Source organism: Crotalus tigris, unplaced genomic scaffold, assembly GCF_016545835.1.
Source record: "Crotalus tigris isolate CLP2741 ecotype Arizona unplaced genomic scaffold, ASM1654583v1 scf7180000018590.67127310178:1205815, whole genome shotgun sequence".
In the NCBI taxonomy this organism is placed as follows: Eukaryota; Metazoa; Chordata; class Lepidosauria; order Squamata; family Viperidae; genus Crotalus; species Crotalus tigris.
Window position 1 is genome coordinate 679,663 of NW_024097092.1, and position 20,889 is coordinate 700,551.

Here is a 20,889-nt window from a genome sequence, read left to right on the forward strand (position 1 = left end):
TTAGCCATTGCCAGGTCTTGTTAATATCTGCTTTCCCAGATATTTTTTTAATGTATTGGCCATGTAGTGCTTTGTCTTCCCATGCCTCTATTCTGTTCTTCATTTGGTCTTTCTTGTAGGCCAGTTTGTCTCTCCAGTAGTCAGTAAGCCTTCCTGATATACTAATTTCAGTGCATCTTCATCATTGTTCTTCAGATATTGTTCCAAAGCCATTTTTTCTTCTTCAACCATCTGATGTACTTGTAGCATTCCACGCCCACCTATTGGCCTTGGTAGATAAAGTCTATCAATGTCACTGCATGGATGAAGGGCATGATTCATTGTCATTATTTTTCTGGTCTGCCTATCCATTGCTTTTAGTTCTGCTTGAGTCCAGTCCACTATTCCAGCTGTGTACCTAATGACTGGAATTGCCCAGTCATTAGGTACACAGCTGGAACAATTATTATTATTATTATTATTATTATTATTATTATTATTATTATTATTATTATTATTCCTCCCTACAACTCCTTCTCTTTCTCTATTTCCATTTCCCTTCCTCTTCCTCTTCCTCCTTCCTACAACTCCTTTTCTTTCACTATTTCTATCTCCCCTCCTCCTCCTCCTCCTCCTCCCCCCCCCTGGCTTTATCCTTAACACTCAAGTAAGTCTCTTTCAGCTTGCAGGCTAAAAAAACCGGGGATATGCCTTAAAATCCTCCTCAACAAATTCCACTGGAATTCCCCCCCCCCTTTTTTTGGAAAAGGTGGTGGGGAGGGGGAAGGAAAGGAGCTGAAGGAGGACGGGGTGTGTGTGTGTGGATGGGAAGGAGGAGAGGAAGGGAGGTTAATCCGAGTTTAATGCTCTGATGCAGCCTACGATGAGGTTTGGGTGCCGTTATCTCTCTTCAACATTTCGGTATTTTACCCAGCCAAATGGCTGTGGGGGGGGGGACGGGGGGATTTTGAATGGTGGCAATTCCTGAATGCCTTCCAGGAAAATATGGTTTTTAATATCTAAATAACTTCAGATTCTCCCCCTCCCCTTTCTCCCCCCCCCTCCCCAATACAGCTTCTAAATCTCTGCTTCCCCAACTCCAGACACAAAGATGATGGGTTTGTTTGAAGTGTTGGTCTCATCTTTTCCAGAGACCCTTCCTCTTTTTTTCCCTTTTAAATAGCCAAGAAGCGGATGGCAAAGGAGAGAGAGAGAAGAGGGGGAAAAAAAGGATAAATAATATAATTCCTTTAACCACACCGCTGCAGGAAAAGCAGTGTGGGGGGGAGGCACCTCTGTTTCCTTTTCTGGTCTAAAACACACAAGGAGTGGAAAAATGGTTGACTTACAGCAGAGATAACCCACTTTGCACTACAACACCCAGCCTGCTTGCCCTGCCGTGGCTGAGGAAGATGGGTATTTATTTGAAGGGAACATCTGCCATCCTCATCCAGGATCCAAACCCTTCAGTCCATTTTATCATTAGATACTTTTGGGTGTCATGAAATTACTTTATATTTTTCTGCCCCAATCCTTCACCTCTGCACAGTCCATTTGATCAACAATTTTTGGACGTGGTTTTGTTAAAAAGGGCATCGCTCTGCTAAATGCCACAGAGCTGAGCCAGGCCTATGGATTCTGAACAAAGGCACCGTATGGCAAAGAGGAGGGGCAGGGGGTGCCCCAAAAGAAGGGAAACAAGGCAAGCTTGGGGGCAATTTTCTTACATCTGCATGAAAAACCAGCTTCGCTCTGTTTCTTCCCCTTCACGCTCTACACAACCTTATTTCCCTGGTAAAACACAGCAAGAACAACGGCCTTTTTGGGGGGTGCGTTTTAGATAACACAAACCCTCCCTGGAAAACATCAGCCCAGCCACATCATCTCCCGTCACTGAATGCAGCTTCAGCTTGGCGAGGTTTCTCGGAGGGCCCAGATCTGCACCTTGGGATTGTCGTATGTTATCTTCAAAAAAAAAAAAAAAAGATTCTTTTGCTTTGGAATCAGCATTCCCAAGACCACTTCCCCATCATCCAGTTCCCTCGTTGGGGAGTGGGCTCCCCAAATTCTGCATTTCCCTGGAAAGATGGGCTTAGGGTGAAGGTGTGTGAAGCTGCAGAGATTTTGGAGAGCCTTTTTCTCCAAATGGAACCATAATATTCAGGAAAATAATACTTTTTCCTGTTAGGTCAAGCATCTTGGCTGGTTTTAGGGCAGTCTCCCCACATGCAAAAGGTTGGGGGGGGGGTGAGCTGTGTATTCCTGCCCCCAGTTGTCTGTCTGTCTGTCTGTCTCTCGCTTTCTTTTTCTTTCTCTTTCTTTCCCTTTCTCCTTCTCTTCCTCTCTCCCTCTCTCCTTCTTCCTCTCTCTTTCTCTTTCCCTTTCTCTTCTTCTCTCTTTCTTTCACTTTCTCTCTTTCCCTTCCTCTTCCTCTTTCTCTCTCTTTCCCATTCTCCTCCTCTTTCTCTCTCTCCCTTTCTCTTCCTCTTTCTCTCTCTCTTTCCCATTCTCCTCCTCTTTCTCTCTCTCCCTTTCTCTTCCTCTTTCTCTCTCTCTTTCCCATTCTCCTCCTCTTTCTCTCTCTCCCTTTCTCTTCCTCTTTCTCTCTCTCCCTTTCTCTTCCTCTTTCTCTCTCTCTTTCCCATTCTCTTCCTCTTTCTCTCTCTCCCTTTCTCTTCCTCTTTCTCTCTCTCTTTCCCATTCTCCTCCTCTTTCTCTCTCTCCCTTTCTCTTCCTCTTTCTCTCTCTCTTTCCCTTTTCTCTTTCTCTTTCTCTCTCTCTGTCTCTCTCTTTTTCTCTACACACACCCTGGCTGATTAGTTTGTGCAAAACCTGCAACCCTGACACCCCTTTTACTTCCCCAAGTATCTTGCCATAGGAGGTTTCCAGGAGAGAAGGAGAAGGGGAAGGGGAACTTGGCTGGGTGCAAAAGACCCTCCTGCTGAGGCTGGGGGCCCAAACGGTTGGGTTGGGTCTCTGTTGCCCTTGGCCCTGAGACCCTCACCCAATCCTCTCCCTCCTTCCCATGGGCCAACCTTGCTGTCCCTCAGCTTCCTTCTCCTCCAGCCCTTTCCAACTCCCCTCTCTTAGAGTCTCCGTGGGCATCTTCCCACAACCTGCTTGCCCTGGGATCAGTATTAAGAACCTCCATCAGAGGCGGGAATGGGACAACTGGGGGACTCTGGGTCAGGGGCTGTCTGTCAGGTTCTAGCAGCTGTTCTGAAATATCTCTGCCCTCCTGGCTGGGGATAATGGGTATTGCAGTCACACCTCTGGCCCTTCCCTCCCATTCTCTCTCCTGCCTTTGACCCAGCCACCCAATTCAGGAGTTGTTTTTTCCTCCGCCCTCTGATCTGAGCCAGGCAGCCAGAGAGATGGGCTGGTTGTTCTTTGGGTGGGGAGGGGCTCTTGACAGCCCTCCCCCTTCAGCCCCCAAAGGGGCCTTGCTAAGGAATCCCCTCACCCTTTGCACAGAGGAAGAAGAGGCCGCCCCGGTGTCTGTTTTCAAGCAGGGAACCTCAAGCCTGCTCTGCACCGAAGCCACTCTTCCCCAGCCTGTGGGCTGTGCAGGATGGACATTGTGGGTCAAGGTAGAGAAGAAGGCGCCTGGAGAGACGGACGGACGGCAGGCTTGGGCGTTTCTGTTCCTTGCTTTGGAGAAGAGGGAGCTGGGGTTCAGCAGCTGCTCACCCCAACTCCAATCCGGTTAAAACCACCGGCCTATCTGGAGAATAAACAAACTGGGCTTTGAGGCCAGAGATCGGATTTGGGGGCAAAGGAGAAATGAGTGGGTGTCCACTTTGCCAAAGATCCAGAAAAGGGCAGAGACTATTCAAATGGGGCGGCGGGGGAGGGGGGAGAGAGATTTCTGGACTGCGGAAAGAATTTGGAAAGGAAGGGGGTGGAGAGAAAGAAAGAAATAGAGAGAGGAAGAGAAAGAGAGAAAGAGGAAGAGAAAGGGAAAGTGAGAAAGAGTGGAAGAGAAAGGGGAAGAGAGAGAAAAGGGAAAGAGAAAGAGAGAGAGAAAAAGAAAGAGAAAGGGAACGAGAAAGAGAAAGGGAGAAGGAAAAAGGGAGAGAGAAAGTGAAAAAGAGAAGAAGAGAAAGAGAGAAAGAGGGAGAGAGAGGAAGAGAAAGGGAAAGAGAGAAAGAGCGGAAGAGAAAGGGGAAGAGAGAGAGAAAAGGGAAAGAGAGAGAGGAAAAGAAAGAGAAAGGGAACGAGCGAGAGAAAGAGAAAGGGAGAAGGAGAAAGGGAGAGAGAAAGTGAAAGAGAGAGGAAGAGAAGAGAGAAAAGGGAGGGGGACGAGAAGGAATTAAATCTGAAAATATGGACTGAAAACTCGGCAGACAATCTCTATTATATTTCTCCAAGGACGAAGGAAGACCAGGATGGTCTCCAAGGCAGGTGGGAAAACCCCCCAAAAAACCTTCGCTGGAGGAGCCCCAGCAGGACGGAGGACACTGGCGGGAAAGGGGTTTACTCGCCAGAAGGCTCCCCGGCTGGCTTTCTTCGGGATGATGCCCCCCCCCTCCATCCCCCCCTCCCCGTTGCCCTCCCGGCTCCCCCCCCCCCATCCAGCTGGACGAAGCCCGCAGTGGATTCCTGGGGCGGCTGGAGAGGATCCGGGGGGTGCTCGGGAAAAGCCCCCTTGTCTCCAGAAGACCAGGCAGATTCTGAAACCGGGGGTAGGGGGCGGGGGGGCTGATAGCGGTGGGGGGGGCATTACTTCATATAATATTAATATATAAAATGTAATATCATCATTCGCCTCCTTCCACTTTTCCCGCAAACCGGGAGTCGGCGCGGAGCCTCCGGGAGAGCGGAGCGAGGGGAATCGGGGCCCTTTCCGAAGCCCACCCCCCACCCCAAAGTCGGCTCGGGGGTGACTCGGGGCGTGCAGCACCCCCCCCCCGCCCGAAACCCAGCCCGGCCCGGATTCCGTCGGCCGGCGGGGAGAGAGAGCCGGGCACAAAGGCGCCTTTGCCGGGCCGTCCCTTTGCGGCCCCCGGGCGGGGGGGGAAGGGGAAGCGCCCCCCCCTCCCGCCCCCCAACAGACGGCGCGGCCCTCGGACAAAACGGCGGCCGGCGGGGGGCGCGGAATAATTTACTTCCCTTTCTTCCCCCGGCTTTTGTTCGCCGACTTTGCTCCGCGCGAGCCTTTGAATGAGAAAAAGAGCGCGCCCCCCCCCCGCGACCCCGCTGCACGGGGGGGGGAGGGAGGAAGGAGAAGCCTCGGGCCCGCCCGGCCTCCCGCTGCCCAAACAGACGCCCCCGCCGCCCGGCCCGCCGGCCGCCCCTCGCCCCGAAGTTCAACAACTCGGCGGCGGCGGAGGGGAAGGGGCGAAGAGGAGACCCCGAGGCCGAAGAGGAGGAAGATGAAGAAGAGGAAGAGAAGAGAAAGAGAGAGGAAGAGAAGGAGGAAGAAGAGGAGGAACAAGAGGAGGAAGAAGAAGAGGAAGAAGAGGAAGAGAAGGAGGAAGAAGAGGAAGAGAAGGAGGAAGAGGAGGAAGAGGAGGAGGAACAGGAGGAGGAAGAAGAAGAAGAGGAAGAGAAGGAAGGGAAAGAGGAGGAAGAAGAGGAGGAACAGGAGGAGGAAGAAGAAGAGGAAGAGAAAGAGGAAGAAGCGGAAGAGGAGGAAGAAGAGGAAGAGAAAGAGGAAGAGGATGAAGAAGAAGAGGAAGTACAGGAGGAGGAAGAGAAGGAGGAGGAGGAAGAGGAGGAAGGGGGGTCTCGGTTGCCCCAGCACCGGACCTCGAGGTTCCCCGCGCGGCCGGATGGGGCCGGAGAGACTGTAAATTAAATCGTCGGAAAACGAGATGCGTCTCGCTTTCCGACCAGGCGCAACTCGAGCGCACAAAACGTCTGGCGGGCCGGTGGGCAACTCCTTCCCCGGGGGGGGGGCGGGATCCTTTCGACCCGGCCCGCTCGGGTGGGTTTCAGCCGCCGGGCAGCGCTGGCTCGGACGGCCGCGCCGGGACGGAGCGCCGGTCGCAGAGGCAGAGGCGCGTGGGCGCAGCGGCTCCGACCCGGCAGGACAGAGCGCGGCGGCTTCCGGGCCGGGGGGCTGCGGCAGAGACGCCCCCCGCTCACCCCGGGGCTCCCGCACTCGGCTGCCGGGGAAGGGCCGGCCCAGGTCGGGCGCCGCAACTCAGCGCTGCTCCCGGGCGCGGGCAGAGGCGGCGCGAAGGCAAAGCCCGCCGACTCGTAAGATCCCTTTCGCTCCCCCGCTTCTGCGGCGGTCCCAGCGGCGTCCCAGCGAAAGGGAACTTCGCCCCGAAAAGGCAGCCCCGGCCGAACGCCTTCTCCCTTCGCCCCTCCGGGCCCCCCTCCCCGGAACGAAATAGAGAAACCGTGCGTTTAAAAGAAAAAAGGCGATAAAAGAGATCAAATTTTTTTTCTTAAAAGCTATTTTTTTCCCCTTTGAGATGGAAGGAAGGAAGGAAGGAAGGAAGGAAGGAAGGAAGGAAGGAGAAAGAAAAGAAAGAAAGAAAGAAAGAAAGAAAGAAAGAAAGAAAGAAAGAAAGAAAGAAAGGAAGGAAGAAAGGAAGAAGGAAGAGGGGCTAGGGAGTGAGGGAAGAAAGGAAAGAAAGGGAAGGAAGGAAAAAAAGAAAGAAAACGAACAAACGAAAGAAAGAAAGAAAATGAAAGAAAGAAAGAAAGAAAGAAAGAAAGAAAGAAAGAAAGAAAGAAAGAAAGAAAGAAAGAAGAGAGAGAGAGGTCTGTGGCTCCATTCGACTGCAAGACGACCCCCTAATTCGAGGGACACCCTCCAATGCAGGCAGAATCCATTCTAAAAAAGAATTGAACAGGGGGTCTCCTGGATTCCTCCCCCCACCTCTCTCCCCCAAACGACATTCGCGAATAATTGAATCTGATGTTTCCCCCCCCCTCCATCAGTCACCTGTCAGGGAGATTTCTGGGGACCGTTTAGAGGAGAGCAAAAACAGGCAGCGGAATTGATCTCTTTAACCCAGCCAGTCAGGCACATGCGGCGGCTCTCAAAAGTAAGTGATCCGTAGTGACTCCGCTTCCCAGCCAAGCTGGGCCTGCCCTGCCTCCCTTTCAACTTTAAAAAAAAAAAAAAGTCAGAATTCACCCCCCCCCCTCTGAATTCATCCCACCCCCCCATTTGAAGCCCATCCTTTGGATGCAACAAGGACAACACGCCTCCGTGGGCCTCGGCCACAAGGCCTCCTGCCCCTTCCCCCCCCCTTCGCCGGGATTCTCTAAACACTCCTTTAATTTTTTATTAGCAGCCTTCAAGATTTGTCTTTAAAGATCAGTCAAGCTTCAAAAACAAAGAAAGAAAAGCAGAGAGGAAAGAGATCTCCCTCTGGGGGGCTATTTGTGTCTCTCCCAATTTGATCCGTAATTCTCGGGGTGAATTTGCGGCGGAAGGGAGAGAGAGAGAAGCCCTTCCGTATCCCCAGCCTTCTTTCCCCTTCGCTTATTTTTTTTTTTTAAAAAAAAATAAAAATAAAGTAAACTATTTAAATAGAATTTATTGGAAAACTTCACAGATTCTCAGGGATGGTGCTTCCCAACCTCTACGCATCCTGTCAAATGTAGATGCTGTATTACTTCTGTTGCTGCCTTCTGGATGCTTTTACAATTTATTGTTTGGGTGCTTTTTTAAAAAAAAACCCAAGGTAGAAGTCCACATGAAGAATGACAACGTTCCTTTTGTGTATTTGTTAATGTCTAAAAGGTATCTTTGGATGTGTGCTCTCTCTCTCTCTCCCACATTCAAAACTTTAAGAATTTATTATAAATATTTAATTTTGTTGGTTCTTCATAATTAGCAATTCAAACATGGTTTTTAACTGTGAAATAGAATTTGTTTTAAAAATCCTTTTTTTTTTCTTCCCCTGCTTGTAGGCTGTCTGGTCTCCAACTGGGAAGGGAAATCTAAAATCCCAAATGTTTTAAGAACTTTATTACAATCAGGGTGCCCCCAGGTAGAGTGGGTGAAGACAGGTGTTTAATATCTCTGCACCTCAACAGCCAATGCAAAATAAATTATAAAATAAATAAAATAAAGCATGTATTAATTTCTACGAAGGTTTTTTTTCTCTATTTAACCAGAAAATATACTAACCCTGATGGTCTGGAATATGAAACAGAGAGAGAAAGAGGTAAGTTGGTCTTAAATATACTGTACTTTTTTTGAAAAAAAAATCTTGACTCCTTAAAGCTCATTCTTTAAAATATTGAAAAAAAAGTCTGGCATAGTTCCAATTTTGTTAGTATTTAGCTAATTCCTTAAGGTGTCAGAAAAAGACCCCCCAAAAGGTTTTATTCTAGCTTGAATTTCACCTGTCTGAAGATATCTTCATAGATTAAACAACTTACTTTCTCAAAAAAAAGGGCTAATATATAACATTTTTCAAACTGCACATCCAAATGGAAACCAAACACACCCATATGCATAACTGAAATAAACATATGAATTCTTGTTTATTTCTTACACAGATTTCTCTTTTTCTCAAACTGTACAGTAAAGGAGATTCAGTTCTTATTCAGTTTAAATGAAGGATTCTGTTGAATTAGCCACCAGGATGAAATAACACTTGGAAGCACCGCTATGTATTTTTGTTTTAGTACCACAACAAAACAACAATCTCAACATCACTACAAAGGCATCAAGCATTGGTTTCTTGTACAAAAACTGCCTCTTCCCTAATCACAGAAAGCTAGCCTCTCAGGGAATCCAGTAAAGTAAAAATCTAGATATTCAAGAGTCCCACGTGCTGAATTTAATGTAGACCAACAGCAAGCAGAACAGAATACAGAATCGGAAGGGACACCTTGGAGATCCTCTAGTCCAACCCCCTGTTCAGGCAGGAAAACATATACCATTTCAGACCAATGGTTGTCCGTATTGCCAAATCAGCAGGCAAGGGGGAAAAAAAAGTTGGTAAAAGTGCACATTTCTTTGGAAGGAAAACCTTGAAAATATCCAGGAATGGATAATTATAGAATTTTCACCGATCATTTGGGAAGGGAGAGAATAAATTAATAGAATGAAAGTGGAGCAGTAGACATAGAAAGTCATCGCAAGCAGGAAATGCGATGTGAATTTCATTTACTCAGGAAGGGAGGGAGCAGGGAGAACCTCTAAGCTTTTTGTAAAAAAAAAAGAGAGATTTTTTTTTTAAGCAACGCCTACCTTTGTCCCCCAAAATGCCATCGATGCTGTGTTTGGCCTTCTTCTCCTGGTCCTCATCCTTCTTCTCCTGGTCCTCTTCTTCCTCTCTCTTCCCGAACTTGATTCGGAGCACACGGCTAATCGAACTCACTAAACCTCAGACAGTCAAAGACAGAAGAACAAAATATAAGCTGCTTTGGAAGGGAAGGGAGACCCAGAGGAGATCCACCCAAAAAGCAGCTGCCTGGAACTGAGAAAAGTTCAGACCGGCTTGATCTAGATTTAGATGGTCACCAGCATCTTCTGGGTGCAGGTTTGCCCGTTGCACCGTTACACCAGAAACATTAACAGGGTTGACCAATCTGGGGCTGGGCTGGGCTGGCAGCTCGTGGGGCCAGGCCTGTCCTCTGGCTGAAGGTCTAAACCAACCAAGAAATTCAGCCTAAATGGATTGGTTCCTTTCTGCTTCCTGCCCAGAAGCCACCTCCTAGACCCAAGGGTTGGGTCCTGTGAAAGCAGGACCCACCAATCCATTTGGCTGAAGGCCACCTTCTTACATCTATTCGGAAGCCCATCATTCTCAGCCAGCATGCTGACTGAAAACTATTCCATACTGAAAAAAACAAACCAGCATGCATTGTTTAATTCATTTCCTAAAGTGACCATGTCTGGAAGGTGAGGAGATATCCTCACAAACTAATTTAGGAGAACTGCTATGTTTTTTTCCTGGTTTGGAAGCTTCCACCAATGTAGAGAAAACTTTAAGGGGGCCACCAGACTCTGAGTAAGCTGTCAGTTTAGTTACACCCAAAGAAACAGACAATGTCAGAACACAGAATTTACTGAGTATCATCCCTGCCCCTTTGGGGACCCATTAACACTTAAGCGTTACAAAGAACCTTTGGCCAAATCTTGAAGTCAGAATTCCCAAAGAGAGGTTGGCAACCAACCGCAACATGTTTTGACTTCTCTGTTTTGTCATGTAAAAAGAAAAACTTAATTGCACCATGAATTTGTAAGCCACTCAGAGTCACCCTGCAGTCACACAACTCCAGATCCTTCCAACGTACATGCATGTATATATAAAAAATGGTGCTTCAGACACAAACAACTTGGACAAGCCACAAATAAACCTGGGTGGGTAAACAAACCCGGTGACACTCACCAGGCCTGAATATTGCAGCTATCTATTTAATTGTGATGGGTTAAATGTGTCTGCACCTCTGTAAATGCTTCCCGCTTCTAATAAAACAGCAGCCCTTACGTGCTGCTATTTAATCTCCTGCCGTTTTTTTAAAAACTAACTCCTTCTGAGTAAACATGGCGCTTGCTTTCTTGGACATTACAATATTATCTGTTCCTGTTTTCAAGAGGCTCAAGAGAGGCTTTATTTATTTTATTTTGGATGATTAATATTCTAAGCTGCCGTGCTAACCAACAGACACACAATCGCAGCCAAGCCTCTCCAGAGTGAACATTTTCAACAGGCTACAGCAGGATCTCTTATTTCCTTGCCTGCAAGTGATTATTTCCAGGATAGAAAGCAGAACCATGAAACGAACGAATGGGTGAAACCCAGACGGGTTCTAAAGGCCTAGAGAAAATTTAAAAAAGAACTTCCTTCTGTAAAAGCTTGAAGCATCTCTCAGAAAAACCTTCCTGCCTTTACCGTCCTCCTCTTAATAAATACATCTGTGGGATGGAGAGCACAAAGTTGCTTTGAAATGGGTGGACTCATATTTTGATTGTCAGTTAAGATTATACTGTGTGTGTGTGTTTTTTTTTTTAATGTTCTGGTTACTGTGGACAGCATTCTTTGCAGAAGGTAGAAAACTCTGCCATGGGCACAGAAACGTCACCGGACACATATATTCTTAATCAAATGAGGTTTCCTTCCTATTTATTAAGGGTGGGAGGCTGGTTATCCATTTTCTAATTATAAAAAAAATGGGAATATCTACATAGTAAAGAGACACGTTCAGCAGACATTTCTGCAAGGGAAATTATCTTGAACAACATGTTGGTGATGTTTATTTGCATCAAATTAAGATTGGATTTTAAGCCAGTTGTCTGTTTGTCTGTCTGTCTGTCTGTCTGTCTATGTATCTATCTATGTATCTATCTATGTATCTATGTATCTATCTATCTATATCTATCTATCTATCTATCTATCTATCTATCTATCTATCTATCTATCTATCTATCTATCTATCTATCTATCCATTTTAGATTGTCAACAAAGAATAAAGGGAGAACTGGAATAGCTATTTCGAGCTTCTTAACTCTCTTCAGCCAGACATACCCTTCTGAGATTCAAACCTGGACTGTGTGCATATACATTTTAGATTACCAACAAAGAATAAAGGGAGAACTGGAATAGTTATCTATCTATATCTACATCTACATCTATATCTATATCTATATCTATATCTATATCTATATCTATATGGTCTCCTTTTATTTCCTTTTCTTACCAGGAGAGCAAATTAAAATGTTAAAATGGAGTTTTGGTTTCCTGTAAATACATCATCAAATGGACATGATTAAAATTTTGACTTGTAAGCATGAGGGAAAAAATCTTGCAATTTTGATATATTGCACTGAAGTTCAGGCTCAGATTTTCATTTAAAATATCCACCCTAACCAACTTAGGCCTTCTTCAATGACAAAGAAGCTGAAATGGCTTCTAGAGTCAACTTTTTCAGCTGTCAAGAGTCATGTCTGAATGTTGCATATGCCCATTTTTTAGCATGTCAAAACTAAGAATGGTCTTAGTTTGATCCAGGGATGTGGACCTCACCAGAAAATCTATGGCTAAAGGAAAATGTTTCCTCCCATGTTGAAATGGTCCAGCCCAAATTCTGGTGAAGATTAAAGAAGGTTTCTGAAAATCCCTAGAATGACATCTGGCTAAGTTGCTAGGACTTCGTTCCATCTTCAATTAATCCACTATTCTGAGTCTGCACAGTGCTGAACCCAAAATTTAATATATGGCTTGGGCCGGTAGAAAAAGTGAACTTTCCATTGTGCAAAGCCAGTTCTTGTGGCTTGTTTAGACTTTGGCCTCAGGTTGGGCTAATGGAGTGAAGTCCAGTTACAGGTTTCCTCCTTAAGCTGAAAGATGCTTGCTATTGTGGAGCTGGGTCAGGAAATTCCGAATTCAAAAGCCTAACTGTGCGGTCTGGCTTCCTTCTCACCTGAGGGGACAGTGGTCCTATCACAGTGACCATCTTTGAGTAGCCGGTCTCGGATCTCCCAGCTAAACATGCCAGGATTCTCCCGCTTATATTCTTCAATCTTTTTCTCCACGTCTGGAGTCGCAACCTGCTTTTGGGGTCAAGAGGGGTTCCAGAAGGAAGGAAGGAAGGAAGGAAGGAAGGAAGGAAGGAAGGAAGGAAGGAAGGAAGGAAGGAGACAAAAATGCACTTTTAAATTCAAGTTCTACAAACTACCAGGGGAGTGCAAAGCTGGTCTGATCTCAACCTAGAAGGCCAACCCTTCCCTCTATTTCTTCAGAAAGAGTAGAAGGCCAAGATGCTTTTCCTCTTCAAGGGAGAGACCAGATCGGGTTTTTTTTGGGGGGGTCTACTCAAGAATAAATTTGAGGAAAGCAGCTAAAGGTAGCAAGGGATGGGATGGAGGGAGGAAGCGGTTCCATCATCTAAGCCCAGGGGCCATCACCACCTTCTTGACATCCCCTTACTTCCCCTTCCAATCGATGTCAACCCAGAGGGCGTCTCCTCACCTGCCCTCCTGGTGGGCTTCTGAGCCCCTCCCTCACTCACCCTGGGCTTGCTGCCCCCGATGGCTCCTGGCCGGATGGATCCCGTTTCTTGGTACCGGCAGAGGATCTTGGAGACGCAGCCGTGGGAGACCCGCAGCTGGCGAGAGATCACACAGGGCCTGATGCCATGGTGCGCCATCTCCACAATCTTGTGACGGATGTGATTGGGCAGGGGACGCCCGTTGATGAAGACGCCTCCAAGCTGGTTGACTCGGCCTTGGCCCAGGGGGGTTGAGACTGCGGGGGGGGGAAGGGCAGGAGGAAGAGGGGTCAAGGTTTGCAAGCTCCGGTCAACAAGGGTTGCCCCTTCTTAGCCATGGACTACAGCGTCAACCATCCATCCAGTTGAGAATCACAGGAAGTCGGAAGGAGGGGTTGCTTCTCCAACTGCTCTACAGGAGAGGGCTCTGCAGCTCCACTTGTGGTCTGAGAACTGGGGAGAGGTGCGGTCAAGACCCTGGAGACCCCCCCATCAGGGACGTCTCATTCTGAGGACCACAACAGCCTCTTGGCTGATGGCAGCTAACCACCTTGGAAGGTCCCTGTTGCGGAGCTGGTGAAGGAGATCGAAGCAAGACCTCTTTCCTGGGGGGTATCCAACATTTGCTTCCCCCTGCCCATGTTTAGGGGGTCAGCTCTTCCTGGTGGACAGCTGAAGGGGGCCTCCTCTCCCACCTTCTCTGTTTCTCCTGGAGGGGTTGTCCAGAAAGAAAAAGGGACTGCGCCCTCACTGGAGTGAGGAGGGCGGCTTAAATATCCAGAACGCCAAGGTTTGTCAACAACAAGACAACACAATTTCTACCAGTGCATTTCCCATCCACCTGGTCTCTGCCTGCACCATGCATTCTTGCATTCTTCCTAGCGTACTTTGCATTAGCTTTTGGGGAGGGCAGAACGGAAGCCCCCAGCAGCCAGCCCCGGTTTTACTAGGAGGATGCAGGCCCCCCCTCTCCCTTCCTCTCTCGGTGCAGTAACTTAGAAAAACAAAAAAACCAGAATCCTGCAGTATTTGTAGGAAGGGGATTAGAGACAATTGGGGGGCTGCGCAGTTGCAGCCATTAAAAGCCCCCTGATTAATGCCTTGGTTGGGGGATGCCTCCCTGCCTCCGTCCCAGGGGGTCTCCTGTGCCTCAACTCTCTTGTGTATGCTGTCCCTTTCCAGATTCCTGCTTTTAAGAGTTTGGCACTTGGGGCGTGAAGGCTGAGCTCTGGAAATACCAGGTGGAGAAATCTCCTATAAAAAGTCAGCCCCGCAGTGTCTGAGGGACCCACTCATTGTAAACGCTTGCGGAACTAGGCATCTGGGCCCAATCCACCATGCAGGTAGTCCAGGCACAGAGAGAGAGGGAGAGAGAAAGAGACCCAGTCCTTGAATCCACACAACAGGACAAACCCACAGAGGAGCCAAACAAGACGGTTTCCCCCCCCCCTCCATTTGATTTGCGATTTGCTAAATTTTGCAAAGCCCAAAGACAGATTCCCGGGGCTCCAACGGATGGCATAATTAAATGGAGAGCGGAAAGGTAAACATGGCAAATAGATCTTCCCTTTCAAAAAAATAAAAATAAAATAAAAAATAACCTGTTTGTTTCGCAACCTGCAATGAAACGAAGTTACCCTCTCTTTGAGAAAATTAAAATGCCCACTTCCCAACTAAAAAAAGAAATTGTGAAAACTTTCTGCCACAACTAGCTTTTCAGCACTATCGTGGATATTATCGTGATAATAACAGTAATAATAACAGTAATAATAATATTCCAAATCCTTGGGAAGGACTCCGTAGGTGGACAAAAATGCTAAATCCAGTCTAAACATCTGGCGGATTGTGCGATCATATCGCCTCACTAGGGTGCTGAATGCTGTTATGCCCAAGATGCTTACTCTTACGTAAACCAGAGCGTATACTTCCACTACCTAGTTTAACTGATGTGTGTAAAACTGCCTTTTCGTTAGTCCCTCCACTATCCTAGTTATTTTGGTGTCAATCCCCGGTGAGAGACAAATTCAACCAAGTGTGGTTCATTTGAGAAAAATGGTTGAGCATAGGATGGTTTATTGCTGTCCCCAAGGATCCAAAGTGTGCGGCCATCACTGGTCCCGGTGACCCACCCAGATTGGATCTCCCTCTCCACTTTTAACCTAAATGTAAAGGTTTATAATGGTTTTCCTCAGTGTTTTTTCCAGCTGTGCACCCAGCGTTTACATCTGGTTGATGTTTTACTAACACCTGGTTTGCTTTCAGCGGAGAAGTTTGACATCCTAAACACAAAAGACAAAGCTTCCCTCAATCCCTCAAACACAGTTTTCCCCCCTTAAAAATTTGAAAGAATCTTCTTCCCACGCAGCACCCTAAAAAAAAAACCTCCCCGAATTTTTCTACTTCGGGCACAGATAGAAAAGTCGGAAAGGCGTCTCCTTTTCTTTGTCAGCCGCTTGGCAAAGCCCGTTCCGATTTAAAACAAGATTTCCTTTAACCTTCAAACAAGATTTTCCTAACGGCCTCACTTTCTTAACGTTTTCTTTAAAATAAAAATAAAACGGATCGCCACACCGTCGGCGCACAATTAAAATCCATTTAAAAACTGGGTGCGCACCCCAACTTTTCTTTCTGTCCTCTTTCGGAGTTTAAATTGGCCCCCGTTTTTCCACCCAGGAGACGCGTCGATTCCTCACCCCTCTGAGAGATGAAGTCCACCCTATTAATCAGGAGGCTTCCGCGCCACGGGCTTCGCGCAAAATTCCTTGCCATTTTCTCCGCGCGGCTGGTCCAGATCCAGCCGCGTAATCAAAGTGGCGATTTGTGTGCAAGTTGTGTGTGCGCGCGCGTGTTTGTTTGTTTGTCCCTCTGCCCCTTCGACGTGGTTCCCTGCACACTAAGTCGGTTCCAGACCTCGCCTGGCTGTTTAACCAAGAATCACGCGCCACTAATTCGAAGTCACTCGGAGTGCTACCTCATTAGCCACGGCTAAGCCTCGAGTGGATCATCAGCCGCTGCCGGCGACGCGCGGTCATTATTCTCCATCACGGTATACAAATATTTTAGTAATCCTTTGATCCCCTCTTTTTTTCCCGGACTGTTTCCCTTCCATTCGCTACACAGAAGAGCCACTCCACGCCAATCCCCGCCGCGTGTGTGTTTTCGCAGCCGGCGTGGGCTCCCCTCCTTCCGCCCCCTTTCCCGGCTCCACTTGAGCACGCTTCCCAGGCACCCAATTTGCTTTAATAAATGCAGAAAGGGACCCCGCGTTTGTTTTAATTCCGCAGCCGGCGCCTGCGGAGGAGCGGCCAAGAAACGGTCGCGGGGGGGGGGGTTGAGGACAGGAAAGTCGCCTTCCGAGAAATGAATATTCCCTCTTTCCAGATCTTTTTTTTTCGGGCGAAAGGGGAAGAGAGGAGGGGAAAAAAAACAACCCCCAAAAACCGAGCGAGGAAAAATGGCAGAGTTTTGGAAAGCCCCCCCCCCACGCGCCGTTCTCCAGTAATGGAAACAACAATGCAAATAATTCTTAATAAACACGATCGTGGAAAGGTTCGTCCGATTGGGTTGAGAGCAGATGAGCAGCAACCGAATTCTTCTGCCCGTCCATCCCCCCCAAAAAAACACCCCCCCCAGCAGAAACGAGACTTTTCGCCTCTCCTCCGTTCTCAACCTCCGGGATTTACACAGGGGCTCCGCGCGTATTTTATGGGCAGGAAAGCGTGCTTTGGGAGGGGGTCCAGAGCCCAAAGCCGCCCCCTTCGCCCTCCTCCAGACCCCGGCTGGAAAGACCCCGTTCTCCCCGCCCAGGCTGGCCGAAAATTAGCCCACCGACTCTTCCCGGAGCGGCGTCCCCGGCTTTCCCGCGGCTGCCGCCGCCGCTGCTTCTTCCATCTTCTCCAGCGCCCGCTGGGAATTCCGAAGGGCGCGCTAAACTTTTTGGGGGGAGGTTTTTTTTCCCGTTTGTTTCTTGCAAATCCGACTTTTTCTTCCCCGGGACAAGGGAAGGAAGGTGGGGGCAAAGGACGCGGCGCCCCTCCCTGGCCGAAGGGGAGAAGGCAAAAGCGGCCTTTTTCGGGGCGAGCGGCCGGGCGCGGAGGCCAAAACTTGGGAAGGGAGCGCCGGCCGTTCCCTTCTCCGGAGGCTCGGTGCTTTCCCGGGCGCGCGTTTGGGGCTTCTCCGCCACGTACCTTCCAGGGGGAATCCGGTGCGGGGGTAGTTCTGCCCGGGCGCCGGGCGCATCATCCTCGGGACGGTCCCGGGCAGGGCGGCCATGCTCCAGTCCAAGGCTGCTGCGGAGAGGAGGAGGAGGAGGACGAGGAGGAAGAGGCGAAGGCAGCGCCGGAGTCTTAGCCCCCCTCGAGGCGGCGAGGCGAGGCCGGGCGGGCGGCGAGGCTGGGGGCGCAGCGACCCTCCCCGAGCCTCTCGGGGGGCAGCGCCAGCACGGGCGGACGGGCGGCTTTCCTTAACGGGGGGGGGAGAGAGAGAGAGGAGGCGCCCCGATGCAGCAGCTGGCACCGGGCGCGCACCCGGGCAGAGAAGGGGGCGCCCACGCCGCTGCCACCGCCACTCTCTCTCCCGAAAGGGCTCCCCGGCTCGGCTCCCTTTGATTTTGTGCTACTTTGGGGGCGGGAGGCGGGTGGGGTGGGGTGGGAGGGGGGGGCTGCTGGAAAGAGCGTGGTCGGAAGAGGAGCAACGCCGGGCAACTTTCGGCCAGGCTGGGCGTGAAGGAGTCTGCCTCTCCTTTCCCCCCCCCCGCCTCCTTTTTATTCCTGAGCTGAAAGGCAGGGAGAGGGCAGCGAGGAGGCCGCTGGGGGAGGGGGCAGGCTAGGAGGGTCACCCCCCCGCGCCCCCCCCCGTTTGCGCCTCCCTCTGCGATCTCGCCTGGAGACCCGGCGGGGGTCTCCCCGTTATCCCCGCAGCCGCCCCGAGCTTCTCCTAGCGAAGTTGAGGGGCGCCTTTCCCCCCCCCACCACCACAAGCCCCCTGCCCCTCCCTCAAAGCTCAGGGGGCCACCGGGAAGAGGCCGAGGCGCAGCGCTGCCTTGTCCTCCACCCAGGAGGGTGTCCCCATCGTCCGCAGCTCAACGGTCAGCCGGGGAGGATGGGGTCTGCAACCGGACGCCTCCGAGGGGTGGGGGGAGGGGGGGCGCGCAGCCTTAGGGGTCGTTGGGGCTTTGGGGGGCGGCGGGGTGTCTGGCTGATTAAAGCCCACCTGCGGCGACAGGTTCCCTTCCCCAGGGAAGCCCCACGGCCTAGGACGGCGGGACCCCTAAGGGCTCGGTTCCACGAGGGGGGGGCGTCTCCCCGCAGTCTCCTCCTGGTCGGGCAAGACCCCTTCCTCCCCACAGGAAGAGGACCAGAGGCAACTGGGGAGCGGTCGGGGAGGGGGGGGCTGCCCGCGGGCGCTTTCCCGAAGTCTCACCGACCGATCCCCGGAGCCCCCCGCCTAGCCCCGCTCGCGCCCATCCAGCGCAGCGCAGAACTCCGGGGGAGGGGGGGGAGAAGCGGGGCTCAGCCTTTCTGGACGCTCGCCCCCCCACCCCACCGAGCCCCCGACCCCTCCGTTTCAACCTGACCCTGACCGCTTGGTGATGGGGGGAGAGGCAACGAAAGAAGCCCAATGGGGGTCCTCGGTGGCCCCTCTTGGCCCGGACAATTCCCAGGATGGATCTCCCCCCCCCCCCAAAAAAAATCCAAAACGGCCTTGGGAGAGCGGCGGAGAAGAGGCTGAAGGAGGATTTTTTTAAAAAAAATGTGTTGTTTTTTTTAAAAAACCGCCGCCTTTTGCCTTGCCTGCTACAGGTTTCCAAACGTGGCGCCCACCGCCTCAAAAATGTGATGCCTTCCTACGAAAACCAGGGTGGGTGGGTGGGTGGTGATTCCGACCCTCCCTCCCTCCCTGGCAAATATATTTGGAAGAGGACTAGAGGCTTTTAAGGCAGGAACGAAAGGTGAGCAGAGCAAGGGAGGAAGATGGGGGCAGCAAAAGAGACCCCCCCCCACGGGTCTGGCAGCTTTTCCGCTTTGCGGACGACCCTCGGCCCCATGTTCCCCAGCCCGCATAGCCCAGACTTGATTCTTGAAAAGCACAGCAACACTTGCCCCCACCAGCTGCTGCGGGTCCCAGCAAGAATCGTTTTCCCCCCCCACGTCCCATTTTCCAGAAATTGGATTGGAACTCAAGATTCTTTCTCCATAGAAAAGAAGGGCTGAGCTTCTGCCCTCTGCACCCCACTCCCTTTCCCATCAGCCCCTGCTGCCCGGGTTGAGCAGGAGGATGGGAGCTGCAGTCGCAACCCCACCCACACCTCCGTAAGACACAAATTCCCCCTGCAGTAAAAGCAAGCCTCAAGACAATACATCCGATTTTTGGATAGCTGCGTTGCAGGAGACTCAACACGCTGCACACAACACAAGGGGATTCCTGGCACGCACAACTGCACAACCCACCTTTCAAACAACCCAACGTACAAGATCAGCCCCCCCCTTGCCCTCCCCAAGTCTGACCGAGCCACACATTTTTCTACCTGCAAGAGAGAGAGAGAAAAAACAGCCGCCTATCCAGACCCTATATTGTTATGACACCATTTGGGAGAATCGGTTAAAGAATGGAAAGGGGAGGGGGGAGTCTTTAGAGCTGGGTGGGGGTCTCAGGATTTCACCGAAGGTGAGTGTTTGTGTGTGGGGGGTGTGTGTGCTAGGGCTGCTGGGATGCTCCTCAATTTCCTCTCCTTTCCAGAATTGAGGAGGTGGGAAAAAGTGAGGAGGGGGTGCGGAGGGGGTGCAACCTTCTAAAGATCTGGGGTGCTTCAAAAGGGCCAAACCCCTCCCCCCCAGAGGAGGCAGGGGTCTGGAGGGGCCCGAGTTTCTTTCTCCCCCCCCCTTCTTCTAAGTTTAAACAGTGAGAAGCCCACCACTGCAATCTTGTGCCTATTTACCTGAAGTTTGCAAAGTTGGAGAACGTCAACTGGAAGATGGTATCTTCAGCTCCAACCCATCTCCTTGGGGGGAGGGGGCTCACTTAAGTGAAGGGGGGGGGCTTGCCTTCACGCAATGAATTTTATCCGAGAGCCTACATCAGCCCTTCCACTTCTGGGTTCACACCGTCAAACGAATCATGCAAACGTCTCTCAGAAGTTGAGTTTGCCCAACTCAACCAATTTCAAGAGTCCTCCAAGTATGGATGGGATGAAAGACACGCATTGAGGACAGGTCTTCTTCTTCTGCACCACAACACAGTCCTCTCCCGTTGGAAACTAGTCAAAGCAACAAACCCACTTCTGTTGGAAACCTGATTTCATTTCCCCCAGAACAGTGGTTCTCAACCTGTGGGTCGGGACCCCATTTGGGGTCGAACGACCATTTCACGGGGGTCGCCAAACAACGCAGTCTGCCATTTTTTCCCCTTTTCCTTGGCTGTGCTACTCCCTTTTATTTTATTGGCTTTGGAAAGCCAATAGAATAGACTCTCTTGAATAGAGTCTAATTCTATTGGCTTTCCAAAGCCAATAGGAATTGTCCAGGCTGTCTCTGCCCTGCTGAGCCCGCCAAAAGTCCCCTTCTGCAAACGGTGCTGCACCAGTTGAGTAGTCCTCGACTTACGACTGGTTGGGGGTCGCGGCATTAAAAAGGTTGAGAACCACTGCCCTAGGATGTCAAGACAGTTGGGTTAAAGAATGTGGAGGCTGCTTGCACAAAGTCTTCCAGGTTTGCGAGGGATGAAAATTCATATCTTCAAACCTTTGAGCTAAGGATCTTTTTTTCTTTTCATCAAACCAATTAAATCGGGGAAGGGAGAGGAGGGGAGCATGGGAGATGTTGTAGATTTCTTAGGGATGCAGAGGAGCATCCTCAGAGGCTCAGCAGAACCAGAGGAGTTTCCCTTCTCTAGAAGATCAGCCATGGGTGGCTCCAAAGCTTTTACTTTTTTGGTAGGTAGGAAGACCCTTTAAGGTGACCTCCTTCCCCTTGTTTCCATGGTTTCCTCACCTGTTCATTT

General features: G+C 50.2%; 1 protein-coding gene across 7 annotated transcripts in view; it reads right to left on the minus strand.

The window, feature by feature from the left end:
* The window catches only part of PAX7 (paired box 7), a 184,232-nt gene that overhangs the window by 80,469 nt on the left and 82,874 nt on the right, over positions 1–20,889 (minus strand). For 2 of the 7 annotated variants that reach the window (XM_039355064.1, XM_039355060.1), the window contains exons 1-4: positions 17,079–17,374; positions 12,913–13,148; positions 12,325–12,454; positions 9,149–9,283 (exon numbers count right to left, since the gene is read on the minus strand). In XM_039355064.1, coding sequence (XP_039210998.1) covers positions 9,149–9,283; positions 12,325–12,454; positions 12,913–13,148; positions 17,079–17,163 — 586 coding nt within the window. In that variant the 5' untranslated portion in view covers positions 17,164–17,374. Of the gene's footprint in view, positions 1–9,148; positions 9,284–12,324; positions 12,455–12,912; positions 13,149–17,078; positions 17,375–20,889 lie in introns of those variants that run through there. The other 5 variants (XM_039355065.1, XM_039355066.1, XM_039355063.1 and 2 more) reach the window with 4 other exon arrangements.